Below are 17211 nucleotides of genomic sequence, written 5' to 3' on the forward strand. Positions count from 1 at the left end.
GCTCCTCCACTCCACCGACCACCAGACCACATGGGCAGTCCTCTGTTAAACCAGGAAGGTTTGGCTCTGTTTGGGGCTGGCCGAGATAGCCGGCCTGTAGTCAATCCTAAAGACAAGATCCTCATGGTTGGAGGGAAACCTTTACTTGGCTTGGACCTTCCTCGCCGCAGGACCACCACCACCACAACCACCACCACCACCACGGCTCCTACCACCACACCTGAACCCACCACCACTGAATGGATCACAGAGGAGTCTACCACTGTACCAGCGTATCCAACCTGTCCACCTGGAACTTTCTCCAAAACAGATGAATATGGGTATCCAGCGCTGGATGAAGAAGGAATATTGAACTGCTATCCAGAAGGTGAGACTTTGAGAAAGACACAAGTCCCTGAAATTCATTATAACGTACTGCAGACAGCATTTTTAAAAGATTAATCTAGAAAGACATTTATGCGGAAACTGATGAAACTAAATACTGCAGTGCCCTTAACTTGCAATATAGCTCAGTAAATAGATTTTCCACATAACTGAAGTCAAGTTTAGGGAATCATTTTAGAGCCAGAACAGTGACTTCACGAAATTGTTCAGTTGTATTGTTTTTCATGTCCATTTAGGCCAAGGCCATACGTGTTTCCTGTCTGTACCCACACAGTCCTATAACTTGACAAGTGTGTGTGCCTTAACTGTGTGATCTGGTCAGTATAGTGTGTGTGTGTGTGTGTGTGTGTGTGTGTGTGTGTGTGTGTGTGTGTGTGTGTGTGTGTGTGTGTGTGTGTGTGTGTGTGTGTGTGTGTGTGTGTGTGTGTGTGTGTCGGTCGATCTGAGACCACAGAAACCACATGCAGACTTGCACATCTGGTGCCTCAATGTGTTCTGAGTACTGCTGGTTTAAACACACTGCGAGCTATCAGTTGCACATTGCCATCCGTGTTATTGTACAAAGACAATGAATGAAATATACTTAAAACACATGCACAAACACACAAACCAAGGGTATTTTAGTTAATACAGTACACATTTGAGAGCACAGAGCTGCCATTGTTATTTTTGTTGCATTATGAACTTCAAATGTATTCTAAATGTACAAATGATAACCCATAAACCATATTAGTAAGTGCTTAAATTCTAAACATAAAGGATTTTAAGCTGCAGCTTTACTGTGGAACTGGATGTGAACATTAGAAGTATTAGGTTTGGGTTGGGACTAACACACAATGACATCTTGCCAAGCAATAAATAGATTTCTAGTGTGTGGATCCTACATGTATTGTTTTCTATTTCAGAAAGAAACAACATAATGATGATTCATATCGACAGTGTAGTTTCAGGGATATTGTTCTTGCTATAACAACAATACGAAAAATACTGCGAATATTTCTTATTATAATGGCAAAATTGTCTTTGTATGATGACACACAGTATAATAGTTAACTTTCCCACTGTAACAAAATACTAGTATGATAATGGTTTATTCCCATGGCTGCCCTGTACCTTACAGTGCTGCAGGGACATGTACAATCCCAAAGACACCCAGCAAACTGACACAGCTGAAGTCTAAAATAAAGAAACTTAGTCCAGACTCATCACACAATTAATATAACTGAAATCTAGCCAGAGTTACATTTGTGTCCAAATGTGTATTAATGCTGGTACCTTTAGCATGTATTCAAGTAGGTGTGTCTATATGGAAGCGTGGGTGCACATGTCAATGTGTGTATGCTAGCTCTGAAATATGAACATGGTGATGTGACATTGATGCTACAGCTTTGTTCTACTTCTCTGACAGAGGAATCCTCAGGAATGGAAATGGACTACATGGTTACAGTGACCATGGTGCCTGATGCTTTAGTTCTTAAGAAAGGTATTGGCTGAGTTTGGCTTGGGACCGTCTTACCGCTACTGGGCTTAACTACACTGCATGCTCATTGTTTGTTGACTGTTTCTTGCACTGTTTGTGTATTGTCTGTTTATGTGTTTGCTAGCTCATCCTGTCTCCTCCTCCTTGTCTTGCCTGTGGTCTTGACTTTGTTTCTCTTCTTGTGTGTTTGTTTGGCCTGGTCTCGGTTCATGGGTTTTTGGATATGTTTCCATTATGGTCTGCTTTTAATCACTTTTACTCAAAAGACTTGTGAACTGCATTAATAAACTGAAATGAATGCCTTGGCTTATGATTTAATCTGATGTATTTGTTGTTCTTATTATTGCTTTGTAATGTGATAGATGAAACTCAGCTTCAGCTGAACACATTGGAAAATTGCAGCATTTGGTTGATGTGAGCCATTGTTCTAATTTCCCTACACGTGAAAAGGATCTATCAAGGATTCTGTTGCATGTGAGCAGCATTTGATATTTGCTTTCTTTTGGCGGTTTTGCTAGAGAAGACACATTGAGCATTACAATATTTTCGTAGCCTTTCCTTGCCATGGCTTAAAGCTGGTTGCATGTTTGTGGACCATGATGTAATGCCAAGGCCCACTGGTGCAGCACGGGGGAAAAAACAGCGATGAAAGCTGAAGGAACTAATTGGATTTGCCCCATTTGTCAGCCTTGGAGACTTGTGAAATGGCTGTTGTCTTTAAGTCCCCCTCACATGGAAAATATGGGTAGCAAATCATTACATAAGAATACTGCTTTGGGTGTTCGGGGAAGAAAGGGTTATTTCAAAGTGAGCTCACACATCTGCCCACAATTAATAAAATATATTTGACACTCTTATTCCACAGGTCATGGTGCCAATTACGAAGTATTAATGAAACACAGCAGCATTCTGTAAAATTTGGTTGTAAATAATATAAATTAATTCAAATCAAAATCTCACTGACACATGTGTTGTTGCTAGATGAGCTTTTTGTCCAGACCACCCTGCCACCCACAACCACCACCACCACCACGACAGAGATCCCGACTCTTCAGCCAGACACCAGACCATCCAACCACGGCCCATCCTCTAAGTTTGACCTCAGTGGAAAGAAGCGATTCACAGGTTATCAATCAACACTTATATATTTACTCTCTCTCCACTCTGTCTCTGTTTTGTGCTCAACTAATGTAATCTCTTCCAGAGTTTAACCTTGAGTTTGCAGTTGTGCAGCTCTAAACTTAAATTCCAAGTTTAATATCACATTTCTATCTCTTTTATAAAAGACACTTTAACACCCTCAGACAGATTTATAGTAAGTCATACTTTCACCTAATGGGTTAAAAACAGCCTTCTTCTCAAGTAGCAGATTTTAGATTTACTGGCACATTCTCATTTAGCATGATGATTGCTTTTTGAGAAGGAACCTAACCCCTTAAATATATAATAAGTTATACTTTGACCTGAAACCACTCTCTTCCAGAAAGCAGGAGTACATACTAATGTATATATTTGTATTTGTGCCCATGAGTTCAGTTGACTGTTAATACCAGAGAAAGAGACACATATTATCTTTACCAGACACCACAATAAATAGCATACGTCTCTTGATAAGAAAGTCAAGGATACATAAGTTTATCTCTAGTAGTTGATTAAAATTGGTTCCATCCATCCGTAATTGGATTAAAAAAGCAAAGTTCACTGAGGACACATTGTTCATGCTCTCCAGACGTGATCTCAGTAAACTTCAGCCCCCTGCTTTTTTTTTATTGTTCCTACGTGCTTACTTTGGCCTGTCATACCATATCACCTCATCTGGTTGCACAAACAGTCTCATGACAGAAATAAAGAATGTATCTACTCAACTCCAACCTTCTAAAAATGTCAGAGGTCCTTTCAATTGCGCTTTTCATTGTGTTTCAGCTGTTAAAATAACAATTGTGGAACAAACTGTAACCACAGACATAGTACACAGAAATAGTACATATACAGACAAATACCAGTAAGTACTCACTAAATGGCTATGGAAGATAATCGACGAAGTGGAAACCAGGATATAGTGGCGTTTAGTCCTTAGGATTGGTCATGTTCCAAAAATGCTGGATCCTACACTTCCCATAATGCAACTCAGGCCAAGATGCATGACAAATGACACATCAATAATTGTTTTCGGACTTCACAAAGATCCTTCCAGAGCCATGGCAGACTTCACAAGCTGTGTAACACATCCCGTAGCAAGTATTTTGACTTTGACATTTAAAATGGGTAGAGTGTAAAGTAATGCACACATTCTAACCAATCAGATCAGGGGTTAAAAAGACCTTGATAAAACCTTGCATATTGGATTCACCATCATTCATTGACAGATTAAATGCAACTTTTAACTGTCACAGTTGTAGGGATCTTTGTGCGCAAAAACAAGGGAAGATTGATGGCTGTGTCTTTACCAGTGCAATGTCAGCGCTATCAGTATCATCTGATCCAGAAGCCACAGTGGGACAATAACATGGCTTACTCTGATGGATACCATCTATCTTGGTAAACAGCGACTGCCTTGTGATTCCCTCACATAGAGCCATCTGAATGCTGTTACTCTCCCTAATATTAAAAAAGAAAAAGCAAGAGCAAAGAAGCAATGAGATAAGCTTTGTTGGCCCAATGAGGAGCCATCCTCTTTCATATTTATAAGTTTAATATAGTTTTGGTTCACTTCAGCAGCCTGCCAGTCTACCGACATGCTTTGTATTATTCACTCACATGACTGCATGCTTTTCCTGCTAGAGATAATAATTCTTAGCAGTTGCATGAATCTGCTTTACAGTCAGATCCAGATGTATGAGCATAGCCACAGTGGACTAGAAAATGAGTACCAGGATTTTTGAACTATTAAAATGCTAATTTATGCCTTACTGGACTGATATTATAATTGACATTATGTGAACTTCCCAAATACTGTTTACCAGTGTCATTTGATCCACGTCTGGCTCATACACAACATTTTTTGTCAGTGTTTTTGGCTTTTGAACAAGCAGAAGAAGATAGATAGAAGGACAAAACATCTGGATATTCTGTGTGTATGAGCTTGCACTGATCCTGGACATGTGGATGCTGTTCAGAAATGCAGCCTTACAAGCCCCCTGTGACAGACTCATACGTTTGCGTACCTTGACGACAGATCATGTATTTAAGTGTATGAGTGCGTAATACATAAGCCATTTGATTGTATATACACATCCAGTAGGAGCTTGTGAAAGACTAAACCCATACACCCTCAAGGACTGTGTGTTGATGTGTTAGGCTACTGGCATGTGTTAGACGCTTGGCATGTGCAAAGGGACAATCATCTGGGGAGGTAGGAGCGACTCCAGGCTCTAGTGGCTCCCTTCAAAATGCAGTCACACTAGGAATAGTGGGATAACTGAAGTATTTACAGCTGTAAGTCCAGCTGGCCTTTCCAGAGTAGTTGAAAACGAACAAAAAGAGACAGAAGATACCGAGGAGGAAACAAAAAGAAAGATGGGGGGTATTTACATGAGCCTGGTAGACACTTTTAAAAAGGACTATGAACAAACTGAACAAGACTGAATGGGATTGAAACAATTATAGTATGACGGAAAGTATTAACATCCTTTTAAATTCGTTACATACTAAAGTTTGGTCAACGATTTGAATAAATATTACAAGATAAATATTTCTATTCATAATTAATTGCCTATATGAGGCAATTATGTAGCTAAAAAATAAATAACTCTTCTTTCCATGTCATTTTTCTTGCCATCAGCTCCCTATATGAACTACATCCAGAAGGACCCGGCTTCTCCTTGCTCCCTGACGGAGGCCCTGGAGTATCTTCAGGTTGACGTCCTAGAAGACCTGATTGAGAAGGACAGCCTGGCAGCCAATCAGAATCAGCCTCCCAAAAACAAGCCTCATAACCTCACTGTGGTCGCCATGGAGGGCTGCCACTCATTCATCATCCTGGACTGGGGTCGCCCAGTGATTGATGATATGGTGTCAGGTAGGAGATGTTTTGCCATAACTTAACGTCCAGGTAAAGTAAAATCTCTGTTTAGAAACACATCATGTATGTGGGCCACTGCATTGGAGGGCCATGGCCTACTGCGTCCGTTGTGGATGTTTAACAGTGGAGGAATTGTTTTGAGTGTTGCAACCCACATGAAATGACTTGTTTCATAATCAGAAGTTCATCAATTTGGTTAGATAACATTTTGAAAGTCTAGAAGAACAGCACAATTTTTTTAAATCCTTTTCAAGTTAGCATAGGGCTTAACCATAAGTTAGCTGTGGTTAATAACACATGTTTCTGTGGTGTGATAGACTCGTATTTATTTTCTCTTTGCCCTTACTTAAAAGTTGAACCATTTATACTAAGAAATTATTACTTACACTATGTCTTTTTTTTGTTGTCAATACTGTAATAAGTTATTACATTTTATCTAGTTCTGTACTGTGACCATGTCTTCTGCCATTAAATCATTGTCGAAGAAGAGCGCTTCAATTGATAAAAACGTCAAGTAAATATGGCATTATTGATTGTTTTATGTATTAATTGGAGGAACGTTAAAGTACCTACCTTTTGTCTGCCACTGTTATTTATCTCCATTTCATCAACCTTTCATTTGTTGTGGTTTTGGATATGCCTTTAACATTTTACCAACATCCCTCCTGAGTCCTATTTTAGGATCTTACTCCAGCAGTTTATTGTGAGTAAATAATGAAAAGGCTTCATTGAGCACATGGAATAGGGCTCTTTAGCTTCTGCAGAGTTTATCAGGGAAAACCAAAATTCCTTTGACCTAGAAATAAAAGGGGGGAAAGGGGGAAAGAGCAGAGAGTGCAGATAATAGCAAACTGTATGAGACGTGGTGGACTATCAAAGGCAGCAGCTTGGCCAGCTAGAGAGACAGTACGTTTTCTTTGGCAGGAATAAACGAGCTCCTGGTCATGCAGTGTGCCGGTCTGTCCACAGATATGTGTAAAACAGATAGTTGGTCTGTACCATTACTGCTGTTTTCTTCCACACTTTCTATCCATCTGCTCTCCCTGGTGTTTTCGCTCTGCTCACACACACACACACACACACACACACACACACACACACACACACACACACACACACAAACACACACACACACGCACACAAACACACACACACACACGCACAGTTTGTCTGGATATTTTTGCACCTTATCACTATTTCCTCCCATTGCAAATACTTTCTCAGTCAATTAGTTTGTATCTTACTTTATCTCTCATGCTACATTCCAGAAACTCGGTTACGTTGCTTTTGTGTGTGATAAAACCATTTTAGTCATACTAACTTTTATGTGAATGTATGTATTGTGTATCACAAAGATATACACAGTAAATACAGCTGAAATGATCTGCAGGTACAGTTTACACATGCAGATACAATCACAAGGTGCTGTTATAGTTATTAGGGCGGGTTTGCACAACCGTGTCTTACAGTAGGAGTTATGGGTCAGAGCTTTCAAAACAAGTGGATGGAAACAGTGGACTCAAGAGACGAGTGAGATTGGCATCCGTTTTTTTGTTTTGTTTACCTAAACCCAACTTCTGGTTCAATTAACTCTGATGCATTGATGACCTTTTGCTAAAGGTTTTGGGAGAGACGCATTAATTATTCCCTGAGTATTATTAATGCTGCATTTGGCTCGAAACACCAACTCCTTGGAAAACACCTAACACATGTAAACCTAAAGCAGAACAATACTAGTCTACATACTAGGCAAGAGTCTACATACTAATACATTTAAAAATGTAGTAAAAAAAAAAAAAGTAGCAAGTATTTCCCTTCTCTCCTGTCAGCATCCAGCTGTGTTGGTGTGGCTCCAGTAAAAATAGAAACACATAGTTGGTAGTCTGATGTATGGCAGAGCTGTTCTCCATAGTTTTAGAGTGAGTGATCGAGAGCTGCGTGACTTGAGGTTGCTTACCGGATTCTCAGGATTAGTCTGCGTGACTGGGAAGAAGAAAACACGCTGGCAGGTTGGAGGACAGTCAGCATGACTTGCCAGGGCAACTGTTTTTCTTGAGTTAAATGTTCATGGGGGACCATCTACTCTCACAGAATAATGTAAAGCATAAAATAAGTGTTCAAACTGATCATGCAAGGACAAGGTTGAACATGCAAAACAGTTGCACAGGCTTTCGAGGTGCTGGTAGGTGAGTTTGTTACATTTGGACAGAGTGAGAGTAGCCGTTTCCCCCTTTGTGCTAAGCTAAGCTAACTATCTGCTAGCTTTAACCTGCTTTTTGCCTTATAGACATGAAAGTGGTATTGGTAAAAAAAATTAAGAAGTTAAGTCTCAAAATGTGAAAGTATTCTTTGAATGTTTAACCTCATCGAATTGTTTAGCTCCACATTAAAATTATACAATGTCTTCCTAACTTATCGTGTGAAGCAGTGATTTCGTTCTCAGTTTTCTTTCTAACACCTAATGAACTCTGCCTTTTCATTCTGTATTATTCCCTGCAGGCTACATGGTCCACAGTGCTTCATATGACGATGTCCTCAACAATAGATGGTCCTCTAACCCCTCCAGCGGGACACAAATGGCTTTGGAGAATCTCAAACCAAACTCTAGGTAACACATAACCCAGCTGGTGTGTGTCTGTATCATTGTGTATGCATGGCTACAATGCTTAGAGGGAGGCTGATGCTAGCAGCACGTACACAAAGCTTTAATGTCCATTGATTCACGGTATCATATCCCACATTGGAGTCATTGGAAAAGTGAACCTGAACTTACAAACAAATATTTGCTTTGTTGAAAGATTCCCTACCCTGACCTGCAAGTAATTTTTATGACGAGGTTGCTGCCTCGGTGCAGGTGCTTGGCTGTGGCTGAGTGTTTATAGCATTGAGCCGTCATTACATAATGCTCACAACATGCAGTCTGTCTGTGTGTGACATGCGTATACATGTGTCTGTTGGTATTAGTCCATGTTTATGTAGGAACATAAACCAATTGTGATATTCAACCAGACTGCCACTGATCAGAGCAAAGTGTGAGTTGGATACTGATATTGGCATGCTTGGATAAGATTTAGTAAAACCCTCACTCACCGAGTGAAGTAAATCAGTTTGCCTAAATGGAGGCAGGTAAAAAAACAAAACATTTGAATCTGCACCAAAATGTGTCGTGCTTTTGGAAGTGCAATGGAACATAAACACAGCACACATTATCTGACACTTCCACACATACACAGTCACATGTCTGTTTCAGTTATTAGAGCTTTTTCCAAAACCCTGTCTTACAGGACACGGGCTACGGTTTTCAAAATTAATGCATGGAAACCACTTTTAGCACATAGGCCCATGAGAGGAAGGGAGAGTTGTTATCCAAAGCCCTCAAATGTCTTGTTTCATTTATAGCTGTGCATTAAGCACATTTTGCTTGCAAGTTGTACATGTGAAAGATGCATGTTTTAAAATCCTCTAGCTTCTTTGCAAATCTATTGTTTGATACATGTTATGTGGCACTAAGGGATCAGAATAGGCACGTGCCAGTTTATTTATAATTTAGTCAACGTATGAAGCGAGTTGTAAATTGTCTAGTTTAGATCTTGCAGGCAGTCACACAGGAATCTGGTCGAAAAGCAGTTTCAGATGTGTGAGTTCATCAGGGATAGAAGTATCCTCTCACCCAGTGGAGGCTCACATTTGCTCGAGGCGTTATGATGAGGGTCTCATCTTGGGTCATAGAAAACCAAACAGCTGATCCTGAACACAAACAGAGCTGTGTGCAATGGGTAGTAGAAAAGTCTGCAAAAAAGGATTCCCTCCCTGGCAACCAGTTTGTATTCACGATAGTGTGTCTCGCGTGGTTACGGTTGATCCTGGGATGGCTTATGTGACAGGGTTGGCATTTCCTATCGGAAATGCTAAGCTACAGTAGGCCTCAACGCACACACACACGTAAGTAGATCCACATGTGGACAAATTTCCTTTGATCGCAAGTTTTTCGGCTGATAAATGGAATGAATTACAAAGGACTTTATTTTGAATGAGTTCTGCTTGTGTGAGAATTTGCTTCATTAGTAAATTGATTCTCTTCTTTGTCGGTCAGACAAAACAAGACGTTTGATGATGTCGCATCGGGCGCTAAGAAATAGTGATGAGAAATCGTACTGTTTTTTAAATAATCTATTGGAAAATGGATCTATAGATGAGGTCTAATTGATAATCAAGATAATCATTTATTTGTTCCTGTATTCAGGTTTCTCTTGCAAAATGGATCCCTGATTAAATATATACACCGTTAATTTAAAACATTGGTTCATGCTTGTTTTTTGTGTGTTTTAGAACATTTTTCGACTAAATTACAAAATTGGTAGTTTTTGTTGCTGAACTATCATATATACTGAGAAGCATATAATATAGCCAGGCTGAATTTGGCCTTGAGTGTATGTGCAGTTGACACGTAGATTGTCATCTGAAGCAAAGACGAAAATCAATGCTCTGAATGAAGCTGAGAGCTCTGTATTGTAAGTTTGAAATGGCCAGCTAGGCTCAATAGAATTCTGTGGTCCATTTTCTGTTTTTACATTATGACTCCATTTTTTTATTTTTCTACCTTCTCGGATTTCTTCTTTCATTACATCATCTCTCCGCAGCTGCCTTGCTGCCTTCTGTCTCTCTGGCGGTATATATTTTAGTCACTGTTGTCACGTGGCTATGGTGATTGGATCCAGGCCTCGAGGCTGTACGTGGTAAAAGTTTTTTTTGCGAGGAATTGACAGACCATGAACTTACTGTATGCGACCATGGAGAGGGCAAGGAAGCACATATGTGCACAATGCTGCATTAGTGAACACACACTTGCACAAACACATCAGCCAGCTCCAGTGGAAAAGTTTGCAAACTTTCAAAGTTGTCACTAATGGGGTTGTTTTTTTAAAAATCTGATAGGATTTTAGTATCCTCTACCAGCTGGAGACTAAGTGAGCTCAGTCACTGCCATATTAAAGCTCTCTGAGAAATGTCTTTTTTAAGGACTTTTCCTCTTTCCTCACATGTATTCATTCTCTTTCAGTATATATATATATATATATATATATATATATATATATATATATATATTGTGCTTTACTCTTTCCATATCCCTCCTTTCCTTCTGTCTTTCATTTGCATCTTCTATCTGTTAATCTCCACTTGTCTAGATGTCTCTTTTCCCCCTCAGCGCCCTTTCCTCCTTCTCCCTTCAACACAAGCCAAATAGCCATTTTATTGTGCTGTGCTCACTTTGGAGTCATACGAATATAAAACAGACTACTCTTAAATCAGCCGGCCTGAAGCATGCGGAGTCATCTGCTGTGGTCATTAACATTTCCCACACTTTCACACAGTCACAACAACACGGGCAGAATTACACTTTAACTCTTTCATGCAAATCCTGACGTCATGGTTTGTTTTTATTCAGGTACTACTTCAAAGTGCAGGCCAAGAATGTGTTCGGTTTGGGACCCGTCAGCGATACTCTCACCTATGTCACAGAATCAGGTGTGTAACTTGTCAACGCCTGCAAAGATAACACTTTGAGATGCCTCATTGAGTGCAGTTCAACCCGCACTCAAACAGGCTTTAGATTTTCTGTCTGTACTGCAGCATAGAGCGACAATGTTATGGTGACATTCATTGTATTGGAATGCAAGATATTTAAATATAAAACCATCCTTGCAGTAAAAGGAGACTAGCAGATTTACTCTGTGTTGTGTGCATTATGGGTATTTCATTCTCAATATCAGGAGAATGCATTAAACCTGCACTCCTGCTTTTCCTCTCTTGTGAAATGATTGCATTCTTTCTTTCAGACGATCCTCTTCTCATTGAAAGACCACCTGGTAAGTCCATACACCGACTACACATCTCTAGTCTAGCAGGTCAACAAGGCATATCCTACCGTTGTGGGGTTAGGATTTAACCATTTTCACTACTGAACCATTTATGACCAGTAGTGCTACTTTGTATCGGCAAACCTCTTTCTGAATAGTCATAAGGATGATACGCTTATTGTAGAAACATTGATACATAGCTTATTGGCAAGTTATGTTTGCCAATTGCAGGGCAATTAAATAAAATTTGGGGAGGGCCCAAATAAAAGTTTCAGGTCATTCAGAAGCAGTGTATGTAAAAGATTATCATTAAAATAATCATTTGTAGTAGGATTTGGATATTGATAGTTACTGTAAAATATTAAAGTGTGAGACATAAGATTTTTTCTCTTTTTTATAGGACTTTATTTATAACTTAAACACAATCACTGAAACTGCATACAAAAACAAAAAACAAGACAAAACTAAACAAACTGAATAATCGCATCTGCTTACCTCCCTGAATCTTTCCTAAAGGCAAAGTGCTTAACATTAGATATGAAAATACATTAAAACAAGATATAAATGGCTGTATGAAAAGACACAAATATAACTTAAAAAACGTTCTATAAGATAGAAGAGATGGATAATAGAAATTACGGTGCAGTGCAAGATATCAAAATTTACAAAAATAATATTGCCAAACAGAAAAGTTGTAAACCTTCAATTAAAAAAAGTGTGAGTTGAAGCAAACCCACAATCTTCTCTGGAGTTTGTTTTAAATATGTTGGGCTGGAGCCCAAAAACTGAATGCTGCTTCTTCATGTTTAGTTTTGCCTCGAGAGACAGTGAACCAACAATCCCCTATTTCCGCTCTGAACCATTCAATGCTTTGTAAACCAAAGGTTGTATAAATCATTACCGAGGTTACAAGCTATAAACAACATATATCCCTATGTATGCATCGCATGCCTTCTAGTTACTTTAGGACCTGGACATTTAATATCTGACTATAAGAGTAACAACTGTTTTTGATCAAGTTTGATATACTGCCAAATATTATACATTTGTCATCTTTACAGACGAAATGGATATTATTCCCTCCATCATCTCATCCTCCTCATGATGTGTCTATTCTTAGGATGCATATTCTTTGCCACAACATGATGCATCTCCTCCTCTGCTCCTCAGGTGGAGAACCAATCTGGATTCCCTTTACCTTCAAGTATAACTCCGCCCACAGCAGCTGTAAGGGCAGCCAGTACGTCAAGCGGACCTGGTACAGGAAGTTTGTGGGTGTGGTTTTGTGTAACTCTCTGCGATACAAAATCTTCATGGGAGATGGTCTTAGAGGTAACGTATGACATCACCTACTTATATTCAAACCTGTTATAATCAGTGCTTTTCGCTGTGCAATCATAAAAAAAATGAATGACGATGCCCACTTCCCTTTTTCTACCAACAGAGCCCTTTTACAGTATCGGGGATACATTTGGCCAGGGAGAAGACCATTGCCAGTTTGTGGACTCCTACAGGGATGGAAGGACAGGTCCGGCCTACCTCTCTAATACTCTGCCCTCAGCACAAGGTAAACAAGTTGCACATTGGTGGCCTTGATATGTAGACCTGACCTATTCCATGCAGTCTGGCTCTCTGGCTCCTTAGTGGACCGGATGCAGAAAATAGATGCATTATATTGTTTAGGATAGGATAGGATATATACTTTATTCATCCCTAAGGGGAAATGTGGTTGTGGCAGCAGCAAGCAGAGTAACATATAAGACATTTAAGAAAATGAAATAATAAAAGTAGAAAAATGGAAAGTATATGAAGTATATGAAGTGTGTAAATATAGTATATACAGTGAAAAGCGGTGCTAGGGTTATTTATGTTGATGTTTAGATGAATACTTACTCACATGCTTTTCATTAGTGCAGATCATGTTCCTCATTATATCTTAACTTGACCTTATTAATGTCATAACTTCCTATAGCCATTATTTGTTTCAGGTCATATCAGTACACAATGAGAATACTTGAAACTTGAGCATCATTTGTTGGTAGTTGGCTTTATTTTTCTATCAAAGTTACTTTGGCCTATTAAGGTTAAGTAGTTGAAGGTAGACATTATATTTATGTTATGAAAACCTTCGCTTATTGCCGTGTTTGTTGTAATTGCTCATTGCCTACCTTCCACTACAAATGCTCAATATACTGATGATATCCAGACATGCTCAATCTTTTTTGCTCTCATTGTAAATGGCTATGAATAGCATTATCATTTCTTTCTTTTGCAGGATTTTATCGCGCCTACAGACAGCAGCCGGTTTCATTTGGAGTTGTCGGTCGACGCACACCCCATCCATTCGTAGGCTGGTATGAATGCGGGGTGCCCATCCCTGGGAAGTGGTAGAATAGGAAGATTGGGAGACATTGTTACCGTGGGCAACCCTTCTGTATCCTGTCGCAGGCTCTTACAGTCTGTGGTCCTGCAATAAAAAAATGACTTTTGCCTGCCACAATGAATTGACACCACTACGAATTCATAACAGCGTCACAGAAAGAGAATATAGTACTTTTTAAACAACTCAATGTATATCATTACAATGCACTTTTTTTTTATATATATATAGCAGTCTGTATATTAGGGGAAAAAATAAGCATGTGTGCTTTTGCTTTGTGTAACTCTGGCCTTAAAGTGTCCTTGTACTATTCCTAACTATCCCAAAGACATGTCCTCACCCAGTGGTATTTATCTCAGTCAAACCAGTGACATTGGACCAAAGCACAAGCTGCAAAGCAAACTGTAAGAATGGGCACTTAAGGTGTGTATAGGTCTGTTAATTTTCATATGTGAGATTTGTATTTCATAATGGCTTCTGACAGCTAATTTGTGTTTGTTTATTTGTGTTCTTAAACCATCATACTGTTTTTTTTACATCCTTTTGGAATTCACCAGAATTCATTACAAGTTACTGTGTAAGTTTTGTATGTATACAGACAAAGAATAAAAGACCAAATATTTGCTCAGGAATTGTGAGAGACTGAATAAACGGTTATGGAAACCACAGCCATCCAAAAACATGAATCATATCATATTCTCCTGCTGCCACATTCTTTATAGTTAAAGCTTCCAAACATGAACCAGATCTCTTTAATCAACCTAATGAACGATGTGAGCAACAGAGAAAGATTGGATGAGCCAGCTGGAATAGCAACCGTTAAAGTCTTATGAAATGTCAAAAACAACATGTTGTAGACAGAACCAGGTGAGGGGGCAGAGAGAATACCGGTTGAGTGGCATTTTAACACACTACCCCATAAATGTCCAAATAGGTTTTTTTTATGCATACCTTTCATACCATAATAAGATTTGGCTTGAAGTCAGTGGTGGAACTTAACAAATAAAATGTAGAAAGAAAAGTACTTTACTTCAAGTTAGTGTGAGGAAGTTAATGAAACAGTCTCAGTTACTGATGACAATCAGCGAGAAGATTGTCTATTTCTATATATTTATTCGCATTGCTTGTCACCAGGTCGGATTCGGCACGAAATCAAGCAAAAATCACCATAATAAACCAGGTAAAAAAAAAAAAGATGAGACTTAATGAATGGCGAGGTTCTTTTTTTTTATGTGTTGCCAATTAATCATTTCTCCAGTCATGGGATTTTTCTAAATGTATTACTCTTTCCGTAAAGCTCGACAGCAGAGCCAATGCTGCCCTTTTCAGTGCTTGTCTAAAATGTATTACTGTCAGTCTCGACTCAGTGAGAAAGATTGATGATATCCAGTAGCAGCACTGCTGGTTTTCAACACATACTGCACACATCTGCCTCATAGCTAAACCCAATGTATAACTCATATTTAACCCCATCAGTCCTCCTGGAATAGAATTGGATCTTTATAATCCAGAAGAGGCAATAGACTGTATACATATGCTAAAATACACTTATCAGTATGACACCTGATACTACATTTACTCTGTAGGTATTCAAGCTGAGAATGGGGATCCACGTCACCTGAGGTTACTTCAAGAAATATAGCCATGAAACAAACGAACCAAGTCTTCCTCCTTGTTAAAAATCAACAAATCGCCTACTTGCCATAGAAGTGCAGGATTCCTGCAAAAACATGACTTTCATTCCATTCCATTGAGCAGAGTTGATGCAGCTCTTACTTCCCTTACTTTAAAGTTCAGTATCAAAGGTCTAACCGGCAGCCCCTTATCTGAGGAGCACAGTCTGTTGTGGTTGGCTCCAATGTGGTTGATTTTGGAGAAATAACTGACCAATTTGTCAAAACTTTGTTGGATGGTTATCATATTTAAAACATATTTTCCAGGTACGTGTGTAGATGAACGCCTCTGCCGTCACGTGTGTTTTCTCTTTGCCCCAAAATATTTTCATTGGCTGCAAGTTGCGTTGCCATTTGACCTGAGCAGTGAGTAACACTGTTTAGCACAATGTACAATGTGAAACCCTATATTGAAAATGTGAAACATGAATCTTTATCTGTTGAAGAGTGTCTTGCTTTAGCAGATCAAGAGGAACAACTTGATGAAATGGAGACAAAAGAAAAAGGGAAAAGAAGAGACCGGAGGACACACATGCTTCAAGACGTGTACATGAGGACTGCCACATCTGCTACAGATGTTAGAGAGAATAAAATAACACTCTAACTTGTATGTGTGTGTTCCGGTCGAAAATGATGACTGCTGTCAGGGGGAGAAGAAAAATGGATAAACCAGAACCAATTCAAGAGGACAGAGCAGCACTACAAACAGGAGAACAGCAGTGTGGTCCAAGATGTAAACTCTGCACCATTGCTTTTCCCAGAGGCTTTGCTTCTTGGAAAGACCTGAAAGTCTGAAACACAGCATTTACAGCATGTGATGCTGAAGCTCCTAAATGAGGCCTTTTAGCAGCATATTAATCTTAATGAAAATACAAGCCTAAAAGTTTTGACCTAAAAACAGCCCTCACACTGATGAATATTGATGTAGAATTCTGGGAAAAGAGCACGTTGCAGTTATGAGAGAAAATGTAAAACCATTGAAAGTTACTTGGTATAAGTGCTGCTTTTTTTGTTCAAGTTTTGACTGCAACACCAATGTATCAGCTCAAGTATTTTTTTGCAGCTTTCATGTTAGCAACACTATGGGCATCATGTTAGGCAAATTATACAGTGTCTCCTGTCAAATGCAAGTTCAGCTTTCAATCTCATGGTTTTAGTGCACTAACTCCTGAAGAAGCCCTGCTGCTACTCCGTCAAGTTGCCAGAGCTACCATGGAAACAGCTTTTTGCAGCTTTTGCTGAGCCGTAGCATGCTAGTAGGTTGAGCCCGGTTAGCCGGGTTAATCAAGCTCAATGGACCACGAATTGTGTGAAACTTGTGTGAAAACTGTTGAAACTGATCACAAAACCTCACGGATGCAGAAAACATAAATCACGCTTTAGTGCTAAACTGACCTTTCGCTAATTCCCGCCAC

General features: G+C 39.3%; 1 protein-coding gene across 1 annotated transcript in view; it reads left to right on the forward strand.

Annotated features, from left to right (window-relative positions):
• The window catches only part of fndc1 (fibronectin type III domain containing 1), a gene marked incomplete at its 5' end in the record, with an annotated part of 32194 nt that extends 17439 nt beyond the window's left edge, over positions 1-14755 (forward strand). Inside the window, 10 exons of the mRNA XM_079215755.1 lie at positions 26-367; positions 1793-1867; positions 2846-2989; positions 5646-5882; positions 8385-8493; positions 11332-11411; positions 11723-11752; positions 12914-13075; positions 13188-13310; positions 14019-14755. Coding sequence (XP_079071881.1) covers positions 26-367; positions 1793-1867; positions 2846-2989; positions 5646-5882; positions 8385-8493; positions 11332-11411; positions 11723-11752; positions 12914-13075; positions 13188-13310; positions 14019-14134 — 1418 coding nt within the window. The 3' untranslated portion in view covers positions 14135-14755. The remainder of the gene's footprint in view (positions 1-25; positions 368-1792; positions 1868-2845; positions 2990-5645; positions 5883-8384; positions 8494-11331; positions 11412-11722; positions 11753-12913; positions 13076-13187; positions 13311-14018) is intronic.
• Positions 14756-17211: the final 2456 nt, after the last annotated feature.

The sequence above is a fragment of the Taurulus bubalis genome (assembly GCF_910589615.1).
Source record: "Taurulus bubalis genome assembly, chromosome: 3".
NCBI lineage: Eukaryota > Metazoa > Chordata > Actinopteri > Perciformes > Cottidae > Taurulus > Taurulus bubalis.